Source organism: Sceloporus occidentalis, unplaced genomic scaffold (genome assembly GCF_023333645.1).
Source record: "Sceloporus occidentalis isolate IW3139 unplaced genomic scaffold, rSceOcc1.0.p SCAF_12, whole genome shotgun sequence".
NCBI classification, from domain to species: Eukaryota; Metazoa; Chordata; class Lepidosauria; order Squamata; family Phrynosomatidae; genus Sceloporus; species Sceloporus occidentalis.
In genome coordinates this window covers 9,992,501-10,013,117 of record NW_028316992.1, presented here as the reverse complement: position 1 = coordinate 10,013,117, position 20,617 = coordinate 9,992,501, and the positions used below count along the sequence as shown (strand labels likewise).

The 20,617-nt window shown below is 40.4% G+C and overlaps 1 protein-coding gene across 2 annotated transcripts in view; it reads right to left on the bottom strand.

Moving 5' to 3' along the window:
• RANBP17 (RAN binding protein 17) overlaps positions 1-20,617 on the bottom strand; it is a 253,220-nt gene that overhangs the window by 229,801 nt on the left and 2,802 nt on the right. Inside the window, exons 1-4 of one of the 2 annotated variants that reach the window (XM_089477830.1) lie at positions 18,862-18,914; positions 12,824-12,973; positions 7,035-7,125; positions 5,762-5,928 (exon numbers count right to left, since the gene is read on the bottom strand). In XM_089477830.1, the coding sequence (XP_089333956.1) occupies positions 5,762-5,928; positions 7,035-7,125; positions 12,824-12,973; positions 18,862-18,891 (438 nt within the window). In that variant the 5' untranslated portion in view covers positions 18,892-18,914. Of the gene's footprint in view, positions 1-5,761; positions 5,929-7,034; positions 7,126-12,823; positions 12,974-18,861; positions 18,915-20,617 lie in introns of those variants that run through there. The other variant, XM_089477831.1, reaches the window with a different exon arrangement.

Sequence of the window (20,617 nt, the reverse complement as noted above, 5' to 3'; positions counted from 1 at the left end):
CTGCCTTTCATCAAAACGACATCAGACATTTGGCTAGCTACATCTGACTAATCTTGCCTATTATATGGCTAATTGGGGGGGGGGGGCTTTTTAGAAGCAAGGATACCAAGATCAAAAGTAAACACAAAGGTGTCTTTTATCTACTGAAACTTTGGGGCTAAACAGATCACCCCTAAGCACCAGATCGGGGCCACAGCAACTACATGACGTGGCCCCGATCTGGCCTTTCTGCACCACAGAAAAGGCACCACAGCTACCAGTGCCATGGCTTTTCTGCACTCCTTTGGTGCTGTGTCATCTGGATGCAGCGCCAGAGGAATGCAATGATGCTGCCTGCCGTGTGGTTTCATGTCAGCATGGGGGCAGAGTTGGGGCGTGCATTATGCGGATGCCACACCCTCACTCCGCCCTGATGCCGGCCTTTATGGCCGGTCTGTCGAGAGCCCATATTACAATTAGGGAATAAAGGGCTATCCAATAGTCATTTAAGACTCTGAAGAATGATGTGGAATGTAATCTGTAAAAGCAGATCTGTAGTGTAAAAGCAGAATATTATAGAATAATGACTATAAAGGTAATGATAAATGAGGTTATACCTATACAGATTTCAAACAGCTTCACTTATATATCACTTCATACTGAACTCACAGTGTCTAAGCGGTTTACAACTGGAGGCTAATTTGCCCCCAACAATCTGGGTACTCATTTTAGCGATTTTGGAAGGATGCAAGCCTGAGTCGAGCTTGAGCCCTTTTGCTGGTATTGAACTCGCAACCTTATGGTTTTCAGTGAGTGGCTGCATTACAGGCATTTAACCACTGCGCCACCAGGGCTCCTTTCATGCATACAGCGAAGGGTGAAAAAAATAAGAGCCTCTTAAAAAATTAGGGACTCCAGCATTCTAATCATTTAAGATCAATCAAGAGGATTTCTCTAATACTCTCTTGGCAACTACTATTTTCTACATATAGATTACATGCAGCTGTATAATTACAGGAGGCAAAACAGCTGAAAGCATGACCCCTCTGCAGAAGGAATTGTTATAAAATCCTTAAATGGCACTCAGCTCTGACAAAAGGAGAATTGGACTGTTCATATAAATATGATTCTCACTGCATGTGAAGTTAGCAACATTACAACACAAGCAAAATAAACCTAAACAGCTGGCAACACTGACCAAGCCAAATAATTTCTGGCAGATGTTAACCTTTACACTATTAAAGAATGTTGTGTAGCTTCAAATGCCCTAACTCCAAAGGGGTATATATGTTATTACTACAGTATCTGTTAAGTTTGTGTCTTCCCTGTCACCCAAATTTCACCTCCCTTATTGATGACACCGTCAAATTAAATGAGCTACTTAATTAATTTCCCTTTCATTTGTCAAACAAAAAACTTGACAGTTTTGAGACAAAGTGCAGCATAGGTGAAAAGCTCATACAATTAGACAAAAAAAGAGGAGACACATTCAGAGACCCACAAGAAAACACCTCATTTTCTCATAGGGGAAATGATGAGGAAACGACTCCCCATTGCAACTCTTAAAATGGGCCACAACCCCACACACTGTGTTAAAAATATCAAATAAGAGACATAGGACTGTTCACAGAAACAGGTACAAATGTATGCTTGCTGGAGTATGGTGAGGGAGCACTTAATGGAGGAAGCAATTATGCATGAGCAATACTGGAGTATGAATAGCTTTGGTGTTATAAGAACAAAAGGCTATCTTACACTGATTCCACTCCACCTCACCCAGAGTCACCTAAACCACCACTACCTTACCCTGGAAAAGCTGGCAGCCTCCTTGCTTTATCAAGCAAGGTAAATACACATACTTATTTAACCTGGATGGCTTCCCACTGATTGACAATCCAAATTCTGGTATTTACTGTTGATCCACCTCTCTATTTTAAATGGTAAATTCAGCCCGGTATTGGAAATATGACTTGATTTTATTTCACAAAGGAAAGTAGTTCAGCAAAGTTTTGATCCTGAATTTCTGTTATTAAAGAATTAAATACTACAGAAGTACACTGCCAACATTTTAATAATAAATGTAAAATCAAATTGCATTAATAAAAATACTGCCACAAAAGAGCCACAAAATTCTTCTCATGTTTATTCTTAATAAACCCAGGACTTTAAAAAAACACTGAACTTTCTAAATAACTCTGAAGGGTAGTAACTATAATAAATTATCAGGTTGTTCACCTCATGCAAAAACAGTAACAATATCACATAATGGAATTTAACAACAGGTGGTATCATACTGGTTTTCACCATCAGCATACTGGATGCTCTTTAATGGATGGGAGACTTATGGCCATACAGTAAGCATATCTACTTACTGTATATGCCAGCTGTGGCTGATGGGAGATGAAGTCCAAAGGCATCTGGCGTATCAAAGGTTCTCAGCTCTGTCTTAATCAAACTCTGTCCCTTATGCTGTATCGTGATACTAGCTAAATTGCTATCATTTATTCATTTTGCTACACAATTCTATCACAACCACGCAGTATGAGATTTTGACTGCCAGAAGCAATAAAATGCTATGTGTCGTGGTTGTCAAAGAATTGGCAGATAAGAAAGGAACCACACATACCACTTGGCTTGAATATTTTAGCTGCTGCAATCATTTACTTCCAAATAAATTTGTAAAGATTCCATGGCAACCATACTCCTTGCAAATATTACCTAAACTGAGATACAGTGATAAAATACATTCCCCTTTTCTAAATTAAAAAAGAGATTTCCCTGGAAAGAAAGGTGAGCCTGTATTTTTCTCCTTTATTCCACTTGCCTTGCAAAATTTGAAACAAATTGTCTTTTTGTCTGTTTTTAAAACTCTTGCATAAAAGAGGATAGGAGCAAGAAAATCTCGGACATAAAAACTACACAAAGGAAAACCACAGGCAAAACCAACCAACTAGTTTTAATAATACAGTCGGCCCGCCACATTCACGGCCTTGACACTCGCGGTTTTGATTATTCCCGAGGCCGAGGCCACTAGGCCAGGCATTCCTCCTCCCTCTCCCTCCCAGGCTTTTCCTCTCAGGAGAAAAAGCCCAGGAGCCAACTCCTGTGTTTTTCTTGGCCAGCCAGGCAACCAGCCAGGAAAGGGAAGAGGAGTCTCCATCTCTCCAGGATCTGTTCCCTGCCCCATCGCTCCCTGGGCTGTCCAGGGGGCAACGGAACAGAGAAAGGCAAGAGGAGCCTCCTTCCCCCCAGGACCCTTTGCTTGCCCCATCGCTCCCTGGACTGTCCAGGGAGCAATGGGGCTGGCAAATGAGGAGGAGCCTCCTTTCCCCCAGGGACTCTTTCCCAGCTGGATCACTGGCTGAGCAGCCCAGTCAGTGATCCAGCCTGGAAACAGGATTGGAGAGATGGAGGCTCCTCTTCCCTCTCCCTGCCCAATCGCCCCCTGGGGAAAGAAGCGATCAGGCTGGGAAAGGGACAGAGAGCCAGTTAAAGAGACAGGAGGGTGGCAAAAAGGAGTATGGGCTCCTGCCTTTCTTCCCCTGCCCACCCCTCCCTTTAACTGACTTTGAGTGGGGGGTGGAATTATTCACAGTTATCCCATAGTTGCAGGGGTCTCATTCTCTTAATCCCACAAAAGTGGAAGGACTACTGTAATACCAAAAAATGCATCTTCACCATCTGTACATTGCTGTAACATTGAGCAGTGCTCACAGCAGAGGTGAGGAATCTTTTTTTTTCTGTTGAAGTCTACATTCTCTTGGGAGTAATTGAGGAGGGGAGGCATGACAGCAGCAGGAGCGGCTAGAGACAAAAGAGGGAAGTTCCATCCTTCTTCCTTTTCTGATATCCCCTTTTCCCTTGCTCTTTTCACTGTTTCTCCCCATCAGGCACACTACAGGTGGATGGGCAGATCACTCTTTCTGGAGGTCTGATCTGGTTGCTTAGGGAAAACCGAAAGAAATCAATCTGATACCTGCATGCTGCTGAGATTGCCATCTCTGTCTTAAAAGTACAAAGTTGTTAGAAAGGCAGGATAGAATATGTTATAAAATGAAATAAATAGTCCATTTGGGTGTGTTTGCTAAACCTTCCAAATCTGCCTGCATTTCCTTATCACACAAGCCTCCTACATACATAGAACACTCCCCAGGTTTGCCAAGAGAAAGCAGAGCTACAACATATCCATCTTTGTTCATGAGGCTGGCTTTCTTGTTAGCATAAATGGAGAACCTCGTACCACTTTCTGCATATTACCAGTGCACAGAAGGAGTGGTAATTCTGCCTAAATATAATACTTATTTCTATTCTTCATGAAGAATTCAACTTCACCAGCATTACAACAGAAGAACCTCACCTTCTAAAGACATCAGCTATTCAAAACATTCTAATTTGACCAGACTACTAGTTCTATGTTTTGTTGAAAAAACAGTGGTCCTAAGAGAGCCACCATGGGGGCAATGGTTTGAGCACTGGACTACAATTCTGGATTCAATTCCCTGGTCAGTCATGGAAACCCACTGGGTGACCTTGGGTGAATCACACACTCTCAGTGTCACCTTAAGGTAGCCATAAGTTAGAAATTACTTGAAGGCAAACAACAACAACAACAACAACAACAACAACAACAACAACATATCATTGCTTTGCTCCAATCCTGAAAGATAGCTCTATCTGAAGTTAGTAGCAACCATGGCACAGCTGGACTGATACAACCAATTTTTGCATCACCTGCTATGGAAAACTGTAGCAGCCCCATTTAACTTCCTAGTGCCGATGAATTACTTGTCCTTGTTATTTGCCTTCCAGTTGATTCCAGTGACCCTAAAGCATACCTATCATAGGGTTTTCCTTTCAAGAGTTGTTCAAAGGAGTTTGCCATTGCTTCCCCCTGAAGTTGAGAGCAGGTGACTTGCCCAAGGTCACCCAGTGGGTTTCATGGCCAAGCTGGAAAATGAACCCTAATATCCACAGCTCAAACTCAAACCACTACGACACACTGGCTCTCACTATTTGTATTACAAACCATTGTTTTTAAGTGCTACTCTGTGCACAGATTTTTGATCCAGCTGCATACTCATTTTCAAGATAATTTCCAACGTTATTTGTTTATTGCCTCTCAGTATGTCAGGGCTTCTGAAGTGGTATCCAGCAAATAAAAACAGATAATACAAGTAAAAACACTCTGGAAAGAGACAGCGTTTTTTAAAAAACATTTTTTAAAAAGGTAACAACATCTTAAAGAATCTGGGGAAAAAACACCTTGGTTTTAAGGGCAAACAGCTGTATGAAATAGTGCAGTCTTGGACAGGTAACAGGAGATCAAGCCTAAATTGACTTCTGAGGGAGTTTCACAACTGAACCTCAAAGTTAATGATATGCAAACATCTGTTCTTCTGTCTTTTAAGCAATGCTGCATCATATCATTATTTAGCTTTTTTTATACACAGTCATCCCTCCATATTTGCAGCTTTGATATTTGCGGATTTGATTATTCACGGATTCCATTAATATATTCTCTCTAGGACTGTCTAGGCCTCCAGTGCAACTCTGTGGTCAACTTTAACTAAAAGTTGCACTGAAAGACCATTTGTAGCTCCTCCAGTGCCATTCTATGGTCAGTGGAGGACCTAGAAATTCCTAGAGAGGTGTCCTCTCAGGTAAAAACAGTGTTTTTCTTATTTGCAGTTTTTCCATATTGACGGGGGTCTTGTTCCCCTAACCCTAACGAATATGGAGGGACAACTGTATTTAACAAAAAGTCATTTTCAATTTTTCTTACCTGCAAAAACTTTTTAACATCAGCAATAATGTCTCTAAAGATGAGCTGGTCTTTTTCGACATCAAACCATCCCAACTTTGTGATCTTTGCAATAACCTGAACAAGAGCTTGGATCACAAAAAGGGCCAGCTTCGGTCGAGATGCAACATAGTTTAGTATGTAGTTTCCTGTATAAAAATACTCACATTTAAATCAATGTTATTTTATAATTAAAGTACAGTCATACCTCCTTTTTCGCAGACTTGGAGTCCATATCCCTCGCCCATTCACAGGCAGCAAACAGAGGGGGACAAAATGGGGCATGCGTGTGTGGCGCACACCTGCAGTTGCCCCCGGATGTGCACCACCATTCAAGCCAATGGGTCTTGAATATTGACAATTTTGCGTTGGGGGGGCTGTGCGTCAGACGAAACAATAGTGTGCGCAGCTGTGGAGCATGCGCACCGCCACTGGCGCGCATGCCCGCAAGCACGTGCCCCATTGCAAATAATGAGCATACACGTTTTTTGTTTTACACGGGGGGATCCGAAATGGATCCCCCGTGTAAAACAAGGGCACACTGTAGAAGTCCCTGTTACACTCCATTATCCATCATATGTTTACAATGGATCTACTAACTTGCATATAAGTACATGGTAGAGTTCTGACAATAACTTTCAGATAAACAATAAAGTATAGCATTTCCCTCAAATGCTAAGGCTAAGGGTAGGACTAAAAACAAGTGGCATGCAGCCTCAACAACATTTACAACATCAAGTATCTTACTGAAATCCCAGGAGAGGGACAAAAGTTTCAAATGGAACACAAAATTGAAGAGACAGACTTCCATGAATTTAACAAGAGCATGAACCACAAAAGGAGCAAACAGAAATCCATTTTACATAGTCTAGTGTGCAACTAATCTCTTCAACATAATGCAAATTAAAAACAAATTAGTACATGTGTTAGTAATATATGAGTTAACGCCCTATGTTTGAAACCCCTTTAAATATGAACAAGTACGTCTCACATGTATTAAATTCAGATACAGTTGCTCAATCACAAAATAAACATGTTTACCATTACTTATCTAGGCATAGATACTTGTGTTTGTTTGTTTTTTTACTTTTATACAAACACCCAATTATTTTGCCATAATGAATTTAAAGTTCAAAGAATTCAGAAGCAACCCATTACAATTAATTATCCTGACCACAGATTAAACACTAGAGTCATCTGAAAATTCAAATAACCAGAAGGGAAAAAAGAGACAAAATGCATAAATAATACTTACTAATGTCCATTCTTTGTTGAACAGGTAAAGGGGTTGTTTTGCACACCAGTTTAGAGAGGCATGTTGCTGCTAAAAGTTGTGCATACGATGTCTACAAAAAAATTTACACACAATTCAAACAGGTGTAAACATTTCAGAACTGTTTAGATATCATCCAAAATATAACTTTGCAAAAGAAACATTCCTTTTTAACTCCTTGCTGTCAGTAAACTGTACTACTTATTTGACATAAATGCTCTCTGATATGATTTACAAATCAGTAAACAACTGTTCTTCTTAGGACAGAGGTGGAGAAAGTGTGGCTCAAGGCTGAATACAGCTTCCAAGGCAGTTTGTGCATTTGCCCACACTGATCCTTGTACTCCCCATACCAATCCCAGAATAGATGGGGGAGAGGGGGGGCAAATAGGAAAATATTATCATCATATGGTGAAAAGCATTCCCCTAAAGACTTCTAAGGGTGCTATTGATCATTTTCCTGCAAATGTAATCAGGGACGGCTTGCCTTTTTTAAGTCTGAACATTTATTTCAAAACAGGAAGTGAGTGGGCATGCACTTCCTTTTGGGGGGACCCTGCAGAGGCTTTTAAAAATATAAATGAAATGGCCAATAAGCATCCACACACACTCACAAAGGCTGATTGGTACTTTTGGTGATTCTGAAGGAAAAAGTCACCTCCCATTTTTCTTCATAGATTGGGTGTGTCCACCACTTTCCTAGGACACCGCAATAGTATATACATACTAGCATATAAATATTCACTAATGTAATGCAGGGTAATAGTGGTTTTGCCACAACATAAGATTGAGATTAATGCTGTATCTGTATTTATATCAAAAATATTACATTATTTTCCATGCTTTATAGAATTTGGGGCCTTGTCATGATCTTCTCAGGCCCACAGGTACTAACAGAGCTAAGAGGATAGACTGGGAGAGAGCTGTCTCGTCTAATGCTGTGAAGCAGCAGCTCTGGCAGACAGTCCATTGTCCAGTCTGTGGGCATCAACAGACATCCGACTATACCAATTAGTGCTAACACACTGGTATGCTTGCAAAAGAACAAAATAATGACACGAAAAGCAAACTGAATCCAGCTGGTTCTAAAATAATACATAATCACAAACACTGCTGCTTTCTTATAATTCATCAGGCAAATAAATACCACACCAGATTTATATCTGAATTCAAGTTTGTACTTCAAATTCTGAACATCAGTTCTTTTTCTCAGTTCAAATACCCGAATGGGTATCAAAAATTCCTCAGCATGGAATGATTTATGACTTTAGGATTGTATCAGTATCCAGCACAAGATGAATTCTCAATTAGATCTTGGCTTCTACAATTAATGAGGCACTTTTTTTGGAATCTCTTCATTAATTCCAAATTACATCTTAGAATATACTGGTGTCTCGTATTTCTTTTATTTTGATAAAGGCAAACTTAAAAAAACAGATCCATCTTGGAACTATGCACACTAAAGTAAACAGGTGAAACTCAGTAAAATCCAGGTGAGTTAGAGAGAAAACACATTGGCCAGCACAGGAATTAATCTCCAACAACAGAAGGTGCCAAACTGTATCCCAACCAATTTTGTTTGGCAACAGCTGAGACAAACCAAATCCTTTACCTGAAATCCAATCTAGGTCCACATTACTTTTTGAACATCTAAAATCGTACTCATGTCCAGAAGGAAGCAGATGGCTTCCTGATAATTTGCCTCAGCAGGTAATTCTGTTGACGTTATGTTTTATCTCTGAAATGGAGGTGACCAGGGCACTAAACGTGATCACTCCTGAACCTCCCCTTTGGTGGAATGGAGACAACTCATCCTTCGGATTTTCCAGGAAAGATGGTAGTGATGAAGCAAGTGAAAAAGAGACTAGAGAATTATGGTAGAAGACTGAGAGCATGTCTGACCAAACATGAGCTAAATTCTATCTGAAGGCCTTCTGAGTGGCAGTGTGGACAGCAAAGAAATTATTCTTTTCTGCCAAGACTGTGTCTGCAAGGAGCTGTCCAGCAGGGCTTTTTCAAGTGATCAGAGGTCTATTACATTCAGGTCCACAAGAAGAGAGCATAGACCACTTGACAATCTGCTGTGAAGAATTTACACAGCACTTTGCGGATAAAATAATTCAGACCTGCTCTGACCTAAATAATATAGTCAATGAACACAACTTTGGCCCTGCTTGTCCAATAATAATGGATAATTTTCAATTTGTACAGCCTGAAGATGTCAACAGGCTCCTTAGAGAAGTGTTCCAGACCCTTTGCCTTTTTGACATCTTAAATAGACTAGAGAGGATTGGGTTCAAACATGTGGTTCTATGGCTTCTGTTGAAAAATCCTTTTCTGAATCCCCCCCATAACAGATATTTATCAACCAGTGTTCAATCTTCAGTTTTGGGGCAAAGTATTAGAGCATGTGATCCAGATGAGGGATACCTGGATGAAACAGATTGTCCTGATCTGTATCTATTTGATCACAGGTTACAGGATAGATATTATTTTGGTTGCCATAGGTATATGATATATGCTGAAAACTGGACAGAGGGAATCTGTCTCTGATGGTTTTATAGAATCTCTCAGTGGCTACCATTGACCATGGTATCCTTCTGGGCCACCTTGCTTGGAAGGACTTGGAAGCAATTTCACAGTGGCTCTATTACTTCCTAGAGTAAACCCCCAGGGCAGTACCAGGGTATTTCTGTTCAATTTCTTGGTTGCTGACCTTTGTCCCTCGTGGTGCTATTTTATCACCTATGCTATTCAGACTTGAACCTGGAGGCCCAGGTTCCTGCAATAGGGAAAAGTGCTTTTGCAAAGTTAAAATTATTATGTCTGCTGTTCTCATTCCTGGAGACACCTGATCTAGTCAGTGATACAAGCCTTAATTACATCCTGTTTGGATCAATGTAATGAACTCTACATGGGACTGCTTTTGAATACTGTTTGGAAATGTCAGTTGGTACAAAGAGCTGCAGCTGGACAATTAATTGGGACTGGTTAGAGAGGCCATACAACTTCTCTGCTAACATAGCTCCACTGTCGGATTCTGGGAACAATTCAAAGTTCTTGTTATGATTTACAAAGCCCTGCATGGCTTAGATCCAGACAATCTGACAGAGTGCATCTCCTTGTAAGAGCCTGCCTAGGCCCTGAAATCCTAGAGAGGTCTTCTCTCAGTTCCACCATCTTCATAGGCACAGCAGGTGAGAGACAGGACCTTCTCAGTGGTTGCTCCTAGGCCCTTCCAAAGAATTTCAATATGGCCCCCAACTAGCTGTCCTGTTACCAAACAAATGCTTTTTTTAATCTAAAAAGTCATTTAGAACTGAAGATTTTTAAAGAAATGGCTTTAAGCAGGCACTGCTGTGATGTAATTGTATTTTTAAACTGCTAAGTATTATTTTTAATTATCTGTTTTACTTTTTTTAATATTAATAGCTTGATTTTATTTTAATGCTGATTTTGTTTGTGTTTTAGCTATACCATAATCATTTTAATTTGTAAGCTGCCTTGAGACCCAGTTTTGAGAAAAGGTGGGATATAAATGAAGAAGAAGAAGAAGAAGAAGAAAAAGAAAAAGATTATTATTATTATTATTATTATTATTATTTTAGAGTCCATCAAACTGCACAGTTGACAATACCACAAGTCATCCAGCCCAACTCCCTGTCAATACAAAAATCCACATCTACAGCATGACTGACCAGGAATGGAAAGAATATTCAAAGACTCAAGAAGAACAAAAAGAGAAAGGCGCTTCTCAATTATATGACCCTGATGAGGAAAATTCTCCTTAAGCCCCTTTGTCTCCACACACACACCCCACTGCCCCTTGAATAGACTTAACTATTTCCTACTTCATAACCCAGACTTCCTATCCCAAGGTGGGAGGGGACCATCCAGCAAGGGGAACTGATATGGGTAGTGCCCTGATAGTTGGTGCACAAGGTCATTTGTATTGTCTTGAGTCAGCCATCAGATCATCCTTGCTCGGCTACTCCGCCCCTGTCCCACAAGACATGTGGGGGAGCCATGCCAACTATAGATGTCTATAGCTTCCTTGGTCCTTGCTCGGTTCCTGCCATCCACCTCATCGCTGGAAACTTTCTCTCCCTGCAAGACCGCTTTGAAATTGCATAGGTTTGAAAGATGTTTGGCAATGGAGAGAAAATTTAATAAAGTATTCATTCTCCTTTATCGGAATAAATAATTTACACAGCACATGCTTACCCCTGAAATGGTCATCCCGCCTGTCTAAAAACCTTCAGCAAAGGTTACTGCCATCATTTCTGGATTAGCAACACTCAAAATGGCAGAAAGGCTCAGTTTTACCTTAACCCATATACTGAATTTTGAAAATATTGCTACCAAATAATAAAACTCTGCAAAGGTGAAAAGGCTCTATAGATGCACAGAGCTCTTTCCATGTCCTTAAGCAAAAAGAGAGATGCTCATCTTAAAGGCACAAATCTAATCTGGTAGACATAATTTAGACTGAAATATTTCATATACAGAATTAATCTAGCATTTCATCCGAAGAAGTGAAATGTTTCATTCATAAAACCAAACTGTAATCATGTGAAATGCTTAGCAGAATGAACTCTTTTTGTACACATAAATATGACACACTGATCATGCCCTACTACGGTATTAATGCTTCTGCTCATCTTTAACAGGGCAGGTTTGTTCTTCATCTCTCATTTGAAAGTTAGAAATCCAAACAAGCAGCACACCCAAAAGAATAGAGATTACTGTATGTACTCAAGTATAACTCTAAAAAATTGAGTAAAAAAAATAAACCCAAAAAATCTGGGTCGACTTATCCACAGGTCAGTGTACATCTTATCACTTATAACTCTTATCAAAATAGAAACTATCCCCTTCTTTGAATAGTGAATGGTGAGAGCTTAGTCCATCCTGGGACAACCTAAAAGTAGCACCAGCTCTCTCTGCTCCCTCCATTGCTGCTATGCTTCTGGCCTTTTTAAAAGCCTGGGTGGGGAAATGGTGGTGTTCTTTTGCATCATTTTTCTTTGGCAGGATACAGACCATCCAAAAAGGACGGTCTCCCGGAGCCCTGGTTTGCTGCGTGAGGGAGCTGTAGCAGACAAACCGCGCAGCTCCCTCGCGCAGCAAAAAGAACCCGCAAAAAGCGGGTTCTTTCTGCAGCGCGGTTGTGATGCCGCAGTACACCAATGGCCACTCACGACATCACAATGACGCTGGGACGTCTGGACACTAGGCATCCGTCACATCAAAATGGCAGTGCCTGTGTGTACAGGGCGCCACCATTTTGACGCCCTTGTCCTGTGCGAGGTGCGAGAGGTGTCACGAAGTGCCACCCCTCGCATGTAATGACGGCGCCCCATAGGGCCCATCTGTAAAGTGCCGTTGTTTTGTATTTTATATCCCTTGTTACATGTCCTTAAGTTTTACCCTCGACTTATCCATGGATCATATCAAAATCCATAATTTTGGCTATAAAACTTGCCCTCAACTTACAAATAAGATCGACACATAGCCAAGTATATATGGTATGTTCTGTGGTTCTGTTTTATCAAGTTATTAGGGGACCTCATTCCTATTCTGAGAATGTTCTCAGACTATTACTACTTTCAAATCTTAAAAATGCTATTTAAGAAAAAACAGGAACATATAAGGAAGACAAAAATGATTGTCAAATGTACCTTAACAATGCACGGTAATCCTGGAATGGGGACATTTGTGAACAAGTATAATAAATATGTGTTTAGATACACAAAATTTAAAGTACTTACTGTTCCTTGCTCAAGTAAAAGTTGGCATTGACTGAGACAGTCAGGACTGTTGATAAGCTCCAAGAGCACCTTTTCTGCTTGTATTCGCTGTGCTAAATCTGTCCCTTCATAGAGCTGTTTACAAAGAACTTCTAGCTCTGCCAAAGTTTGCTGCATTGGGAAAAAATCACATGTTAAATTCCGTGTGTTGACTTTCTGTAATATCCTTGTGCTGCTAATGTATAAACATTAGCAGAGTTACAATACAGATATAATACACAGAGGTATGAAATGCAGTTTATGTTTAAATACATGAAGTATTTCCTGGACAGTGGCAATGAATCTTGCCCTCCAGATGTTTTGGATTATAACTCTTGAATTCCTAAACATTGACCATGATGGATGGGGTTTCTGGGTGAACACCTGGAGAGTCAAAGTTTTCTCACCCATATTGCTGCCATTGTAGGATGACAGTGCAAGGTGTTCACACAACCAGTTGTCCTCATATCTCAAAAATTCATTTATTTGTTCAGTCATACCTTAAGAATAATTTATTAATTTCTTACATGGAAGAAATACCATGGCATTGAAAGTACATGTGGATAAAGAAAACAAGCACCATGTCAACTGCAAAATGGAAAACTGTGCTCCAGTGATTAAATGTCCTTGGACAAGCTAAATCAGCAATGTCCAGCACAATGAAATGGGAAAGCTGGCAAAGTTAACAATAAGAATCAATATTTTCAATGCTGTGTTTGATCTCTAACACTTATTTCACACTTGGCAGGCAAGGATATAGTTTTTGCTTCAGTTGTTATTTCAAGTCAGGATATCCCTGCTAGCTTGTCAGAGAAAGGGCCAAAACATAGCATGCCCAAATGCCTTTGCTAGCCTGATTCACGTCTCCCTCAAGAGCACAGACTAACAATAAGAATAGTTACAAAACACCTTTCATCATCTAATGAAAATGCATTAAGTCTGTATCTGCTCACCAGATGACTGAACAGTATTTGACTATTATTGGGCACATTGAAGCATTAAGGCAAAACTAATGAAGCAGCTGTAATCTGGTTAAATGCAGTTCAAATGAAGTGAAATGTTTGCTGAGCTGCTCCCAGTCAAAGACTTCACTGCTTATCTATTATGTCCCTTCCTGGATAGAGTGCACATCAAGGTGCAATCATTATCCCTGTAACACAGCTTTGTATCAAAGGCAATTATGAAATGATGAGGATGAAAACAGATAAAACTACAAAGCATTTCTGACTAGCCTCTTCTCCGCTCTCATTAGAACACACAAGGACTGTGCAACCAGCTTTGTCACCATTAAAAGACAGTCACATCCCTCCGCTAGTAAATTACCTATTGACTATCAGCCATAATACCTAAAGTGAACTTCCGGATTATGAGACACAATGCCACCATAACTTTCATCTTCTACTTAACAAGTTCCAGGCGTACTAGGCTGGCTAGATCCACCATATTTCTTTTTATGTTTTTTAGACAGAAAATAACCAAAACAAAATAAAAATATCAGTCCACCCGCCTTATCTACAGATTCCTTAGCCATAGATTCAACTATTCACAGCTTGAAAATATTGCAAAAATATATAAATCCCAAAAAGCAAACCCTGATTTGCTATTTTATATAAAGGATACCATTTAGCAATGCCATTATAATTAATGGGACTTGAACAGCCATGGATTTTGGAATTCATGGGGAGTGCTGGAAACTGCAGCAGATACCAAGGACCCTCTGTAAATACAAAACCCTTCTTTGCTAATAGATTACAAGTGTTATTTAACTGGAAGAAGCTTACCAAACACATGTTATATATTTCTCTTTTGCTAGTAATATTATTCAAACAATAAATATTATCGAAACAAAAATAAATGGTTTGGGCCAAGAATGTCTGAAGGATTACCTTTTTCTATATAATCTATAATATGAATCTGTCTGACATTTCCTATCGTCATGCCCTGTTATTTGTTTTAGAAAGGGTGCATTTGAGGGAATTTGAAACAAAACTTTATTGGTAATGACTAGCAATGCCCTAATTGTGGAACTCCCTCCCAAGAAAGTCGAGACTTCCCCTTTCTTATTTTGTTTCAGCCATGGAGTAAAAATTATTTCATTCCATTAAACTCTCAGCATTACATAATATTTTCTTAGTATTAGCTTCAACAAGAATTCTAATAATGCGTTTGTTGTATTTTTGTATGGTTCCTATGTCCAATGTGATGTTTTAAGATTTGTATCTTGAATCATGCCAGATACCTGGTAGGTAGAGGGTATAATGGTGGATAAATCTAATAAAATAAACAAATAAAATATCCAAAGAAAAGCATAAATAGCAGATTGACACAGCTATTGTTCCTCACCAGCCAAAAAGACCTTCTTCTGTAAGTCCCCTTTCTTTCAAACGTCCCACCAAGACAGATGTATGTCAAATCTATGTCCCACCAGCATTACCAAACAAGAAATGATGTAAAGCTCATCTGAAGCTCCAAGTTTAACACTTGTTTTAATCTACTATATCTTGAAAAACTATTATTTTAAAAAACAATTGAGAATGGATTATCAGATAGTAGTCCCTTATGACTTCCACAGAAAGAGTCATCATCGACAAGGCAGCATTCTAGTAGATGCAGTCTACCCTGATTTGCCAGTGAAATCCAGCACCACTGTTTTCCAGTACATTATTCTCAATTATGGTCTGGACCCAAACTACAACCTAACAAAACTAGAGATGTAAAATTTCTCAAAATTTTGAAGCCATGAGGGGATGGAAATTTCTTTTAAAAAACTGGAAAATGCAATGTTGGTTCCCTTAGAGACATAAGTCGTTTTGTTGTTCTTGTGTTAACTGCCATTGAGTCGGTTTCAACTTATGCCAACCCTCCAAATAAGAGACCTCCAAGGCACCATTGCACTAACACCCCTGCTCGGGTCCTATAAACCAAGGATGTGGATTGAATGTATCCACTTGTAATGCAGCCTTCCTCTTTTCCTACAGCTAATTCAGCTTTACATTTGGTATTTCCGCATATATATAAAACAGGGTGATAAAATACAGTCTTGCCTGATCCTCTTACTAACTGGAAACTCTTCTGTTTCTCCTGTTGTGTCCTGACAGTAGCCTCTTGTCTTGAGTGTAGGTTATGCAACAGACAAATGTTGTGGCACACCCATTTCTTCTTGAGCTAGCCATAGTTTCTCATGATCTATACAATAAAAGGCACTACCAAAATCTATAAAGCACAAGTTAATTTTCTTCTGAAATTCTTTGCTACACTCCATTATTGAACAAATATTTGCAATAGGATCCCTTGCACCTCATCCTTTTCTGACCCAAGCTTGGACATCTAGTATTTCTCATTCCACATACAGTAAAAAATCTTTGTTATACTGTATATACCGTACTCATGTATAAGTCTAGAAATTTAGGTCCAAAAATTGATTTAAAAACCCTGAAAACCTGAGTTGACCTATCCGTGGGTCAATATAAGTACTGTACTTTAACTCTCATTTTAAAAAAGCAACCATCTCTCTTTAGGGGATGTCCTAAAAACAAATTGGAAGCAAGTGAAAGAATATGGCCTGCCCTGTTATCAGCAGTAAAATTGTTCTTGGTCATTAGGGTTGGCATAACCCTAGATGGAGGATGGGGAGAAACATACTTTGGAGAGCATCTAATAACATCTATGAAATAAAGGATATATGCCTCACAATGCTTAAAATATCATCTCGGTTTGCTTTAAAACTGACATGTTTTGGCCTGTGAATGCTGTTTAGGTCTTCTTCAGGGGGCCACTTCAAATCAAAGTTGTAGAAATGTCTGAGCCAGGAAATTCAAAACCACATACTGACAGAATGAAAGGCCCAGCCTAGTTAGGTTTTACTCAGATTCTATGCAGCCAACCCAATGCCTGTCTAGACCATCATCTGGGCCAGATTCCAAGCTTTCTTTTTCTTTTCTTTTTTTAAAGCAAGTCCTTAGCTCTTGCAAGACTCAAGATATGGGGCAAAACGTACAGATACTCTTCTGCACAATCCTTTTGCAAGAACCAAGTCAGCTTCTACAAGTGGCAAAGTGCAAGAAGCAAGCAAGAGAGTCGCTGTGTGACATTGAGATGAGAGAAAGAGTAGGAAGGAAGGGTGAACAACGCAAACAGTAAGAAGGAAGGAACAGTGCAAGGAAGGGATTGCGAGAGAAGGGAAAGTAACCAGTACTAAGCAATGAAATATCAAAGGCATTGCAATGGCAGGAGACAAGGAAGCATGCATAAAGGAAGAGAGTGACGCAAGGTGCAAGAAAGAAGAGAGGGAGGGAGCTTTGTTGTTTTGTTGTTAACTGTCCTTCAGTCCGCCCGACTTATAGTAACCCTATGGCTAATACATCTCCAAGCTCCCCTACCCTCCACTAATCTGCTCCAAATCCTCATGTCTGGGACCTCCCTGATTGAGTCTATCCATCTGGTATGTGGTCTACCTCTCTTTATACTGTCCTCTACCTTTTCAAGCATTAATGTCTTTTCAAGTGAATCACACCTTCTCATGATGTGGCCAAAATACAACAGCCTCAATTTCATCACCTTGGCTTCCAGGGGGAGGGGGGTTCTGGTTTGATCTGTTCAAGGATCATTTTATTTGTCTTTTTTAGCTGTCCATGGTATCCTCAGCATTCTTCTCCAGCATCACATTTCAAATATGTTTATTCTTTTCCGATCTGTTTCCTTCACTGTCCAACTTTCACATGCATGCATGGAAGATGCTAAAAGAAGAAATGGTAAAGTGCAAAAAGCATGTGATAGAGGCACTGTGACCACACAGGAGAGAACTGTGGAAGGAGAAACAGATGGGATACAGCAACAGGATGCAAAGAGCAAGATGGGAGCACAGCAGAAACATAAAGTGAGTTCAGGGAGGGAAAAGAATGGAGAGTGCAATTTAGGAGCATCAAAGGAGGCAAGATAGCACTAGAAGACATCCTCCAGGAGGAGGGGAATCATGCAATTCATTGCTGCAGATGCTCTGCTATCTCAGGTGGCCATTTCATAATGCTACTCTGATGAAAGATGGTGCTGACAAGAGAAGGGGATAGACACTTATTAAGGGAGATGCCTATTGTGAACCTTAAGATTTTAAAGAAATGGATTAAATGACGATAAAGAACAGTTAAAGTCTTTTTTGAAGGACTAACTGCACATGTATTTGTCTTGGCACTATGGTATGGGACATCTGAACTGTTTATTCACATGTTGCTGTGCTTGTTGGTTGCCTTCAAGTTGTTTCTGACTTGTAACAAACCCTATCATAGGGTTTTCTTGGCAAGATTTGTTCAGAGGAGCTGTGCCATTGCTATCACCTGAGATTTTGAGAGCATGTGACTTGCCACACAGGCCACTGAGTACGTTTCATGGCTGAGCTGGGAATCAAACCCTGGTCTCCAAAGTCATAGTATCTGCCCTTTTCTATCCAATGTACCCCTAAAAACTAACAAGTTTTATTTGGCATGAGCTTTTGCAGGGTGCAAGGGAGTGTGTGAGCAACACAAGCAGTGTGAGGCATCATGAGGGAGTGATGTTCCATGGAGTGTTGCCTCATCTGGCAGATGTTTACATACATGTTGGGATGTGAAGATGCAATTAGTAAGACAAAAAGCAACTAGTACAAAATATTTATCATTAACCCAGATGGCATTAACAAATACAGTAGTAATTCGGTATAAATACTGATATCCTAGCACAGGAGAGCTGCTTAGCATATACATTGTGTGGAACATCTAAATAGGTCAAAGAAAGTTAATCTTGGCCTCAATCCTACGCTCATATCCATGTGGTGTAAATATCCATGAGGACCTAGACCACAATGAGCCACATAACCTCCTTCCATTCCATGCGTTGCGGTGAGCAAGCAGGCTCGGAAAAGGGTCTGGCTATGTTCCCATTGTCAGGTACAAAATGACTGTAGTCGCCCTAAGACCCCTGGAAGACCCTGGCAGATCTCAGTTCTGATGTCATTTGTCATCTGGCTACAGGGAGGTAATCGCATATACCTCCAAGCCTGCCTGCTGTCCATTGAGCATGGAACAGTTGTGTGAAGCTTCTTCAGGGGATTTTCATTAAACCGAGGGGAGCTCTGGGTGCTGCAGATGGAAGAAGGACCAACCTCCGCAGTACTCGAAAAGCCATCGGCATGCATAAGGGAAACCTACATGTGTATATAATTGGAATAATTATGCAAGACGTACAGTGGGCTCTTCTTATCTATAGGCTTGCCAACCGCGGACGGCAAACCCATGTTTTTTGTTATCCATGGTGTGTGTGTGTGTGTGTGTGTCTGTGTCTGGAACAGATTCCCCCATGGATACAAACAGAGAACTACATAACATGTAAATTATATGAGATGTGAGGAACTGGAATATGGCAAGCCTGCTGGTCATCTGAAAAACCAACATGATATAGTGGTTTGAGCATTGGACTACAACTCTGGAGAACAGGGTTGAAATCCCTATTCAGCCATGGAAACTCACTGGGTGACCTTGGGCAAGTCACATTCTCTCAACCTCAGAGGAAAGCAATGGCAAACCACCTTGAACAAATCAGGCCATTAAAACCAGTGATAGGGTCACCGTAAGTCTGAAACTACTTGAAGGCACACAATACGTTAGTCACCCAATTAACTATTTTAAAAACTGAGTGATCTACTGGTAAATTACATCTACCTTTTGTTCACGTTAGTACCTTTTGGGAGCAATTGAGAAAATGTATACATTTTCAGTGGTATTTGTTTTACTCTGTGGATTGAGGCTATATGTGAAATTCCAGTAAATAAAAGTAAATTTTTATTTTTTATTTTGTAACTTCTTCTTCATTGGGAAAAGTGGTTCTTTTCTTATACCTCCTTTCATTATGTTCCAGATTGTCTGGGCATTCCTTAAAAGAGAGTGAATGATGAGAAACAAAAAGGCAATGTACACGTTAAACACTAGGCTTCTGAAACTGCACAGATGAAAGCAGTAAAGCTGTTAAGAGGAAGCAGATTTTTAGCTGGAGAAGGTGGGAAAGAACTAAAGGAATTCTGAAATATTCCAAAATTGTTCACACGGGTGGCTCCGATATTGACACCATTGTTTTCTGATGGTTCAGTGTACACAAACATAGGCGCCTTACAGACGGGCCTAAGCGGCGCCGTCGTTGCGCCAGGAATACGCGCGAGGGGCAGCGCTTCCGGACGCGCCTTGCCCCTCGCACGTATTCCTTACGGCAAGATGGCGGCGCCCTATACAGACGGGCACCACCATCTTGACGTAACAGACGCGCAGCGTCCAGACATCTAAACCCGGAAGAGCCGTCACGAGTGCGCACTTTCGCACTTGCGGTGGCTCTTCCGGGTTGCCGGAAGGAGTGTGATTTCTGCACTCCTTTTTTGCAGCGCGGGGGAGTTGCGCGGTTTGGGCCATAGTTTCACATGTAAAATTATTTAAAATATTGTGTATAAAATTACCTTCAGACTATGTGTATAAGGTGTATATAAAACATAAATAAATTTCATGTTGAGACTTGGGTCCCATCTCCAAGATACCTCATTACATACATGCAAATATTCCCAAAAAACCTCTGAAATCCCAAACACTTCTGGTCCCTAGCATTTCAGAGAAGGGAGACTCAACATGTAACAACCTTTTCAGTAACCAGAGCCCAAGATCCTAAACAACTGAGCCAATCCATACACACTTTTCTCCAGTCATCTCTCCATAGCTTTCTATTCACTACAAAGGGATCTTGTAGCATCTTTGACACTGACTGGAA